This window comes from Lepisosteus oculatus, chromosome 10 (assembly GCF_040954835.1).
Source record: "Lepisosteus oculatus isolate fLepOcu1 chromosome 10, fLepOcu1.hap2, whole genome shotgun sequence".
Lineage (NCBI taxonomy): Eukaryota > Metazoa > Chordata > Actinopteri > Semionotiformes > Lepisosteidae > Lepisosteus > Lepisosteus oculatus.
The window spans coordinates 8,192,770-8,203,586 of NC_090705.1; the positions used below are offsets into that span (position 1 = coordinate 8,192,770).

The 10,817-nt window shown below is 43.0% G+C and overlaps 1 protein-coding gene across 2 annotated transcripts; it reads right to left on the bottom strand.

Annotated features, from left to right (window-relative positions):
* Window positions 1–363: 363 nt before the first annotated feature.
* rida (reactive intermediate imine deaminase A homolog) lies at window positions 364–10,036 on the bottom strand. Of its 2 annotated transcripts, none has more exons than XM_006635982.3 (6): window positions 9,575–10,036; window positions 7,072–7,177; window positions 6,597–6,651; window positions 5,946–6,014; window positions 1,447–1,502; window positions 364–591 (listed from the first exon to the last, which is right to left on the bottom strand). In XM_006635982.3, exons 1-6 carry the CDS (start codon window positions 9,637–9,639, stop codon window positions 529–531), a joined length of 414 nt encoding a protein of 137 aa, XP_006636045.2. In that variant the 5' UTR covers window positions 9,640–10,036; the 3' UTR covers window positions 364–528. The 2 variants fall into 2 exon arrangements, with proteins under 2 accessions (XP_006636045.2, XP_015213665.1); XM_015358179.2 differs by lacking the exon at window positions 9,575–10,036 and adding an exon at window positions 9,018–9,136.
* Between the last annotated feature and the right edge of the window lie 781 nt (window positions 10,037–10,817).

A 10,817-nucleotide genomic window follows, 5' to 3' on the forward strand; every position in this document is an offset into this window, starting at 1 on the left:
TATCAAGACTATTTAACCCTTTCCCAGCACCTCATTTTGCTGTCCTGCTTGCTGTTGCGTCTCTATGTGAAGGACGCAGGGCCTGCTCACGGGTCTATTTTCATTACCATCTCTAACCTGACCGTAATGACATTACGGCTTCCATTTAGTATTACAGTTCAGTTAAGTCCAGCCAGTGCAACGAATATACTGGAACGGACTTTCTTTTCTTCTTTCAATACTGAATTTCCTTCTATTACTTCAGTTTCAATTCCCCAAACTGTATGGATATCCAGGCAAACATCTGAGCAACAGTGGGGACTCCATCAGGTAAATGGAAGGACAGTCTTATTATGATTGTTTTTCAGTAAATGAGAACAGACATTGGATCTTGTGCCTTTACTCGTACTGATGTTCATGATTCAATCCAGTGAGCATGATTAAAAAAATACTACAAAGCCAAAAACAAAACACTGGGATCGGCGTTTGACTTTCTCTTTCTAGCCTTCTGCTCCAAGCTCATAGTCTGTGCAGCTCCTGGCCGGTTAGTCAGGATGAGGCATCTGCAATGGGCCCCAGGACAGCAACCGCCTCGATCTCGACACGGCCACCCTGCCAGAGAGAGACAACCTGTTCAGAGACTGGACTGGCACAGGGCACAGCAAGCACTGGATCACCCCTGCATTACTGCACTGTGGGGCTCGTTCTTCTCTCTTCCCTTCTTCATGCAGAAACCACTTAACCACTGACAGTCTGGACATCTGGTAACAGTTTAGCCTGATAACATTCGTATTTCGAAGTACGAAAGCCATACAGCTTTGTAAAAAAGAATTGTGCGTGGTTAATGGCCATCTGACTACCAAAACAATTACAGCGGACTGACAATTGGAATGGATTAGTTACTATAACACTTCCTATTGGCCGCTCCTGTATAGTTTACCTTCAGTTGCCGTGTTGAAGCTTTTTTTTTAAATGTCCTGTTCCCTAAACTGAGCTGTATCAGTAACAGTCAGGGCTGTTGGAGTGGTAGAAAACACTGGTGGAGCCTTTGAGTAAATAGATGGGGAAGCTGTTCTAAATTGCTCATAGCATTCAGACGCCCGCCTAGCAATCCATGTGGCATCTGTAGAAGAAGCACGTCAGACATTTTAAAGGAAGGACGTGCCAGGCGGTAGCGTAGTCTATACATGTTGCTGCTAGCAGTGTGTAGTTTGTATGTTCCTGTGTTCTTGCACCCACAGTCCACAGACACGCAGGTAGATGGATTGGCTCCTGGGAAAACGGACCCTAGTGTAAGTGTGTGCACGTCCTGCAAAGGACTGACGTCCCATCCTGAGTGTATCCTGCCTGGCACCCAACGCTTGCCAGGATAGGCTCTGGCTCCCCTGCGACCCTGGACTGGATGAAGCGGTCAGGAAATGGGTGGATTGATGGGTATCTGGTGAGACTCGGAGGCTATCAACTTACCCTGGGCAAGGCAGCCACCTGGTATGCAGCTCTTGCTGGGAAATGGCTTCTGAAAACTGGCGAGAAAAAAATGCGAGTGAGCAGTGTGTTACAGTGTAATAACTTTAAGTTGTACCTTCCATAATCCTTTTTCAAACTATTTTGATCACAATCACAATCAAACTGAGATCAGAAGCATATAGAACATCCATTCTAATTTTGCCATTTTGGAACAAATCAAGGATTAAACTATTCACAGGAACACACCAGCAGAACTTATAATGATTTTCTGTTTGCAGGATTTAGAAATGGCACCTGTGGGTAATGCAACTGGAATGCAATTACTTTTTAACTTTTTGACACAGTTTGCTGCCATGTGTCAGCCAGAGTGGAATTCTTGTGCTGAGAGAGCCCAGGCAATCACAGCACTGCCTGCCTCAAGGATCAACAAGTTCAAACACATCAAAAAAGGCACCAAAAACATCTTTTGTACAGCTTTAGTAATTAACAGCATTGAACAACTGATCAGGGCCGGATTTTGGCGTTCGTAGGGCCTAGGCACTTTCACTCCGAAATGTGCAAAAAGAGGGGTCAACGCCAATTGAATGACGTCGAGGGACACGATGCGCTTTAAACTGTTCTAACGCTAAACCACGTGATTGATGGAGCAAGTCAAGCGACCATCACTTACATACTTCTAGTTTCTAGAACAGTGTGGTGCAGTGATTGGTGTTCTGGCCTCGTAGCTGGGAGGTTGCAGGTTCAAATCCCAGCTGCGACACAGTCGTGAGATGTTGTCATCTGGCATGCAAATATGAGCACAGGGTAGGTAAGCTTGTCTCAAGTAAGTTTAGCTACGGTATCAAATCCAAGATCCTGTCCCGTTCTCTCACCAATACTCATCTACTTCAAAAGTACCCATTTTTATTAATAACAATTCACTGATCTTTAGTTACTGAGTGCCTACACGGGGCTCTATTCATGCCGTAACTGTTCTATGTGCATCAGGTCATGGAGAAGTGCTATTAAACTGGAAGGAAGCACTTCAGGCAGGCTGTCTCAGCAGGGGTCATATTTCCATGCACTTCATGGTGTACCATTTCAGCAGGCGGTGAGGATACTGTTGCATTCCACATTATATTAAAAAGGAAATCCCAAACCAGGCAGATCTGCAGTCTTGCAAACAAATACTTGCGAGGTTACGAAACACATGACTTAGGGCTTTCTGAAGTTCAAACGCAACATCGAGGAGGATCAGCTGTAACTGGTTTCAACCCGATACAAACAAGACTTTTCAAGTAGTAGTGGAAGCAGTTTGCATCACACCCTTCATCAGACAGCAGCTTATTCCTTCTCCAGTTATGCATGGAGGAACTACTTACTCTTCACACTGCACATGGTCAAATGGAATGAGGTTGCAATACTGTGATAGTGATGAGAAAGTTGAATTTGTTCATTTAACCGGTGGGCAATAATTTGGAGGTGTGCTCCAGGCAGTTCTGCTACTGCATTGTCCATCTACACTCAACCTGGAGCTTCTCCAGAGAAGCTGCTGTTGTTTTCTGGCTGAAGTACTGTGGTAAACAAATCCACTGAGCTCTGTCGAGGACACCAGGACCAGAGGATGAACAGCAACCCAAAAGCAGCACGTCTTTACAAAATTGATGACACGGCTTTAGAATACTTTCACCTTTTGGTTCTGCAAATTGCATTACCGCTGTGTCGCTCCAATAAAATGGTTTTGATCTGCTTGAAATCTAACTACAAAAAGTCGTCCCATTTGAAACGGGATTTGATTCGTTGCCATGTGGCTAAATTCCTTTCTTTTTATGCGGCCATGGAACTCTGCCACAGACACTGAATTCACGAGGTCAACTCTGAATGGCAGCCTTAAGGACATTGTACCCTCATGACGTCAAATTGTTTCTTGAAGATTCCCTTTGACTGCTCTCGAGCGAGAGTTAACCTCTGACACGGGCCACGCATTTGAGTCGACGTTATTTATTTCTTCTTCCTGGCGGTCTAGCAACCATCCCATTAACCCTGAACTACCTAATGGTGCCCAATGTGACAAATTTTAAAAAATATATATATTTTGGCAGCGGTTAATCCTAAACCTGCAGCCTGATTTTGCCCAATTTCAGAAACTGAGCAAGGCTTGGCCTGGTTTCAGACCTCTAAGAAAAGCCAGACTGCTGCTGTAAATGGTGTTGCTGACCTGTAGGTGGCACTCTTCCCTCCGGACACCAGTTTCACAAACCCCTGCACCAGTATGGTGACCAGGTATGCTGTGCTGTAGGTGTAGGAGTCATTGTCCTACAGAATACATGTTAACCCAAGGTCCTGACTACTTTTTCACTAGAGATCCTGTGTCACTTTTTGAAAAAGCAGGGATGTTAGCCCCCAGTGTTCTGGGTAAATCCTGCTCTGGGCTGGCCTATTCAGTGGTAGATGAAGCAAATCCCCTCCTATGACTCCATGTCAAGATCTTCAAGGATAAAAGACAACAAACAAATGCAAGGAATTATTCTCATAACACAGATTTGGACTTTCCCCATTACTCTGTGAAAATCAATTAAAAGCAACTATGGAAAGAAATTGAAGAACGAGCTCCCCAGCTGTGATGTTGAAGCTGATGCCCAGACTGCCCTGGAACAACAGCTGAATGAGATCCTACTAACCATCGAACAGGTTAGATGGGTCAAATGGTTTCCTCTCATCTGTGACCCCCTCCTGTGTTCTTATGATGTGCAGCTGTGTTTTCTTTTACTGACAGTTCATCAAGGGTATGAATACAGTGGCACAGGAGCACCGAATAAACAGAAATCAACTAAAAACCCTTTTAGTGTCAATTCCTATAGTTAAAAAAAAGATATAAAATAAGGGATGACATTGGAAAATTCTCCCTGGCTGTTCTCCTTCCATCCTTCTCCTTCCATTCAAAAATGCTAGCAATCTTAGCAAGACAAGAGCGACACCTTGTGGCCAACTGTGTGTAAAGGCTGGGATACCCAATACAAGAGTACAGTAACGCTACTCCTGCTTTGTGGGTTTTCATTTCTTCATGATGCAGTAATTCATACCTGATTTTTCATTTAAGAAGCAGATTTTCACCATTACGAACCGGGCTCTCGTAAAGCACCACCAAGATTCTTCTGTCCTCCTGTCCACTCTTTAGTTTTGTCATTTTTCCCCCCAGAAAGTCAAGAATTTACTTTTTATTTTACTACATTCTTACTTTTTTGGGAATCAGGTCTTGTTTGTGTTAGGTGCATATAGTACAGTACATTACCTAACGTTTATCGTTTGCTCACGAGTGTAAGAATATAACTACTACAGTGTAAACGAGCAAGGGTGTTGCTGTTTTATCATTTATTTATGGCTCGGCTGATGATTTTAAGCAGGCTACTCAAATAATTAAGCAGGAATGGTATCGTTTTCATAGTTGGATACAGTTCTGTGTGGTACTCAGCTGAAATCTAGGTTATGAGGAAACACTTTTGAGTTGTAGAACCAATCGGAGATTGTGACACAGGACGCAGGGGTTGCTGTTACACAAGTTTTTGAGGAACACATTAAAACTCAAATATCGAGGGATTACTGCACAGTAAAAAATAAATTACTGACAGGGTATAAACAAGTTTTTTTTTTAAATAAAACCAGTATGTTCCTCCTTGTGCCTTTAGCACAAGTGCTTTTAGACAATAATATAAACATGAATAATTCTCTGATTCTTGCAAAATTGAAATGGCCAATCACACTCACAAACCCAGATTTTGACAGCAGCCTTCCATTAATACCCCAATTAATAGAAGGACATAGATAAAAATGTGCTACGGACTGCACACATTCACACAACAATCAAGATGTGATGCATCTGAAATCCAGTCTTCAATCTTTAATGTCACAGAACTTTCACTGACAAGCTTATATCCAATTACTTTCTGATACTTGGGCTCTTTAGAAATACATGAGCATTGGTAAGAAAGCAGGACGGGATCCTGGATTTGATGCTGTGACTAAGCATAACTAAGACAGACTTACATCTAAGTGAAAGTCATGTGATAGTAAAATTCAAAGCTCATCCAATTCAGAGTCACAGAGGCCTATAGCCTGTCCTGGGAGGCACTGGGTGAAAGAGGGGACCGGAGGCCACCTCATCACAGGGCACACACTCACACCAGGGCCAGTTTTCCCAAAAGCCCACTGACCTACCAGTATGTCTTTGGAGTGTGGGAGGAAACCGGAGCATCCAGGGGAATCCCAAGTGGACACAGGGAGAACACCCAAACTCCACACAGAGAGAAGTGAACACTAAGAATTGAACCCAGAGGCAATGCTAGCCACTGTGCCACTGTACTGCCCATATTTAATATCTTCTCATCCAAATCGAGACTGGAGTGGTTCAGTGCAACAGTGCGACGTTGTCGATCCCCAACCACAACTTTTTTCCATCAGCATGTTAGTTTGGAATCGTGGCTTACGTGCGACATTGCTTATCAGTGACTCACGGTACTTACACTGCTTGTAAACGTCATTCACACCATTGAAGTCATTTATGTCTGCCAGAAGAACAGTGGTCTTCACAACTGGAAAACAGAACACAATTCCACGTGTGGCGTCAGCCAACGCAGTGGCTGTTCAGGGAGCGAAAAGACAGGACTGGCAAGAAGTCATTTTAAATTTCTCCGATTAGGGCACTAGCCATATCCTGAAATAAACAACGGTCATTGCTTAGCAGAATTTCATTTACTCAACTTTAATAATAATAATAGCACCTTTAAAGGCGGCTTCTCAAAGCACTTTACAGAATGACAACAACAAACTACACAATATAATACACAATGAGAGGAGACACTAGATGGGGGTATGGAGTATGTTAGAAGCAAAGGAGTAAATAACAGAATCAGTTAAGTTAAGGTCCTTCTAAAATCTAGATTTGAAGGAGTTTAGAGAAGGTGACTCTCCAATATCCTTGGGGAGAGAGTTCCAGAGCTTTTGTTGCCAGGTGGGGAGAAGGACGATAGTAGCTCAGACAGGTACTGAGGTGCCAAGCCATGCAGAGCCTTATAGGTAGGCAGGAGGATTTTGAAGTTGACACAAAACCTGAGTGGAAGCCAGGAAACTCTTTAGTACTTTGCTTCCGGCCGGACAACAGAGGCATTCCTTACCATTGTTATAATCACATCCAGCAGTCTTCAGAATCTCTCCCATGTTTGCAAGAGCCTGTTATGAAAGGAAACAACTTCACTAAAGTTCTTGCAACTAGTTTTCCTCAGACAGAAACAGGATCTTTTAATCTCAGTGGATTCCAATCAATTTTCAACAGGAATAGCGGTCAATTATTTTCATTCTGCAATTACTAATAAAAAAATGCCAATAAAAGGTAAAACAGCAAAGATTGCAGGCTTTTGCTATTTCTCTGTTAGCACTGGAAAAAAACTGGTGTGAAACTACCATTAAAAAAAACCCCCAGCAAATTAAAAAAAAACACAAAAGGAGGCAAAACAGTCTTAAACCTGTAAAAAAACAACAACAAATCAGATGGAGGACGGAGGGACACATCTAGACCACAATTATCCCTCTTAATCTTGAGAGTTCAATGGTCACTCCTGGAAGAAATGGAGGATGTGGGTTTAGGGCTACCTGTCGGGCTTCAGCAGTCACACCCCCTGGCACAATCTGTCCAGTGGATGGGTCCATCCCCAGTTGTCCAGAGATGTACATGGTGCGGTCCACCAGCACCGCCTGGCTGGAGAGGGAAAGACAAGATCAGGGTGACAGGCAGGCAGGAGGAGGCCATTTCTGTGTCACCGTGGTGACACACTAGCGCACTGTGAGCGTAGCCAATCCACTGCACACACATTCAAGGGGTAACCCGCTTCTCAGTGGAAGACCACTCCTTTATTTTATAAATATACTCTTCCTGCGCAGTTTGTGGTTATCAGACCAAAGAAAGGTTTTTCTTTTAACAATGAGAGACAGAGAAATTGTCTTTATCATCCTCAAGGGGCAATTTCTTTTCCAGCAGCAGACAATATAAAGAAAAAACACAAACACACAGCACGCATGTACATGAGCAAGATAATCCTCAGATGAGCAGGGTTATGGCCATAGGTAGAAATGAGAACTTAAGCCTGTTTGTTTTTAAATGGTGAATTCTGTATCTGCTTTCTGAGGGGCATAATTAGATTTAAACAAAGGGTGTCAAGGATCCTCAAGGAAAGAATATGTTTTAAGCTCTTTATGCAATAATTAAATGTAGGTTGTGAGAGATGGGCAAGAGTAGAATTTTTTTACCAAACAAGCCAGGTGGATCGAAAGGCCTTCACTTGTTTGTAACTTTTCTTAAGAACTTAGTATGGCTTTTTTAATGAACACCCAAATGGAGTAGTCTAATTAAAATGAATAAATTCATACAACAATCAAGTTAGAAATCAACTGCTGCTACTGAGACACAGCTGCTCCTGGCAGGATCTCAGCTGTGCACATTCTGTATCCCTCTGCCCATGAGCACGTTACTGTACTCAGATCGCACCAATAAAGCGCACTGGTGCACAAGCAGGTATTGTCCAAGTGGTCGTTGTAAATAGAGGTCTCCATCGACCTATCTGGTTCAGACACTAAAAACGTAATAAAATAATGTGATTTTCACGACATAAAACCCCCAAAAAGTCTGTTTGGGGAAAGAAAAAAAGGTTTCTGTATTATCTGGGGAGCTTCTGTAAAATTCTAAACATCAAAGTTTAAAGATGCACAAAAACTACCAGAAAGTTAGACCTGGATGTTTTTAGTCCTCAAAAGGATCCATTCGAGAGGTAAGCGTCCACGGTAACTATACAAGAGCGAGAGATTGAACTCCCTGAACTCGGTCCGCTGGAAAGTTTCGACTCTGCACTTCGTGTTGAAACATCTTTTAGCGAAGGAGCTCCTGCTGTCCGATTGGCTGAAACAGCGACAACACCTCCGAGCAGGACAGTTCCAGCCGAGCTCCAGCTCAATAACCCCAGCCTACACTAGATCTTGTGTTAAATTAAAACCCACAGCTCTCTAAAAGACATCCTGCGATATTTTTACACAGTTGCACATGACGCACGACATCTTTATACAATATATAGCACCCTTGCAATCATTTTAGGGGAATTGTGGGTTTTAATAATACACTGGCTTAAATTGCGTGTCTACTGCTATGATCTGGAGATGCGTTAGAGTACAAAGACATAAAAATGCAATTCTCATTTACAGCAGAAACCACGACGTAAACAGCAGGTGGGTGACGTAAGCCTGTATATAACTTTCACTGGCGTGTAATTTTACTATTGGAACACGTTTTTCCACCACAGATATCTTGGTTCACAGGGTTTCAACCCTGCAGGTCTTCTTTTCTTATAAATTTACTACCTGCTCAAAGAGCGAGCGAAGGCGCTTCCGTGCCGGCTTCCACGAAACTAAACTATATCAAAACTCTACAGCTAAAACACCAGAGTTTAATTATTTAAAACAAACAAGAACTATTAATAAGATATGGTTCACAAAAATAATCTTTTATTTTAAAAAATACAGTAAGAGGTTTCGCCCATGCTTGCTCGTACCTGTAAATCCCTTGTCTTATAGGAGCTTTTGGAGTAAAAGGAATTTTCCTAGTAAGAGCAGACATGTTGCTGATGTACTTAACTTCAGCTCCAAAAGATGAAGGCTGTGCAACCTTTGAATCCAGACGCAAACTAACAGTAGCCACCGTCACGCCCCCGACTCAAGCATGAGTAACTACTGGTCTTCTACTAGTACTGCTCATTAAGTACAGAATAATGACAAATATGTATAAATAATCCTGTGCACCGATTGAGAAGCATCCAGTAGAGTTTTGCACATACACGGGGAAAACAAAACAGTCTACACTTTGATATCACTGCTTCACAGTAACGTTACAAATGATCTTTACGAGAGCAAATTATTGTTGCCTTTTATCAGTGGATAATATTTAACTGAACTGGGAAAAGTGACATCTGTAAGACACGCGTGTCACACGCAGACACGCCACCCGACTTGACTAGGGCTACACTTTCTCACGCCGAAATAAGAACACAATAGACGGACGTACAGTACAAAGACCAGCTTGTTAACTTGTGTGTGTGTGTCTGTTTCTTACCTGTATGGTCCAATCGCTGCTGGAGCTTTGGCAGTACTAATTATTCGTCTAACAATCGCCGACATCTCTTTATATTTTTACTGGCTGGATAATAAAACGGCAGACACGGTCTGATCCCTTATACCAGGATTCAAGTAACCGAAGACTAGTTCGCGGCTACAAATGTCTAACTTGGCTTCGCTGTTCCGATCACAGGGCCAGTGGGCTGGAAAGCTCCCTTGCGCGTTTTACCGTAACACCCGATATACAGGCTCCACATAAAAAAAGTCGGTCACACATGGCCCCGTTCAGCTCAACAAGTGCGCCACCATAAGACCAATTGCGACGAACTTGGCCGCTGAAACTAGTCCGCAGCAGCGCACTGAGCACAACAAATTCAGCTGGTCTCCAACTTTGCTCCGCGCGGTTTTACGTTGCAATTGAGCGGCAATTGAGCGCCAAGCTGGCGCTGATCACCGGATATTACCGTATTAACTAGTCCGCAATTTACGGACGCAGCTGCTTGCTAGATTCCAAAGTTCATCGCAATTGACCCTCCAGCTAAGACTTGGGGGGTGAAATCACGACAGCAGCTGTCTCTGGTCAGTTTTCGGCAGAGCAGGGGCTCGACTGCTGCCCTTTCCCAGTTTGTAATGAATGAAACAACACGGGGGAATGAGACTGAGACTGGCTACACTGGAGCCGCTCAGTCTGTAACGCGGACGCATATTAAAAACGGAGCAAATGAGCTTTATTTCCTGTCTCATCTGATGATCATAAATTAAACTAACTTTGGAAAGGTCAGTTGCTGTCGCCTTAGCAGGACTGATTCCTCGGTGTCTCCACCAGAGTCACAAGTAAAAACCCCGTTTCGGCGAAAATACACAAGTATGACGGAAACTGGCTTTTCAAACGGAAGACGTCACGGTCGTGTCCATCTCTCAAAGAGGCACTCCGGACTCAGCTGTGATAATGGTCAATTTACAATTTCTTGCTTCCAAAAAACACTCAGGAAAAAGTTATGAAAATGACCCTGACGTATTTGGAAACGTACAGAAGGTACGCTGTATAGGAAACCCATTATACTGTACCATTAGAGAGAGAAGTAAATAAAAAGGGAGAAAAAATTATAAACAGTGATGTTGCCATTCATAGGCTACGAATTTCAAAAGTACCTGTTTTTCAGATTCCCACTTTGATGATGCATATCGAAAGAATAATGAAGATGTCAGTATCAGTGTATAGTACTGAGTACTGGATATTT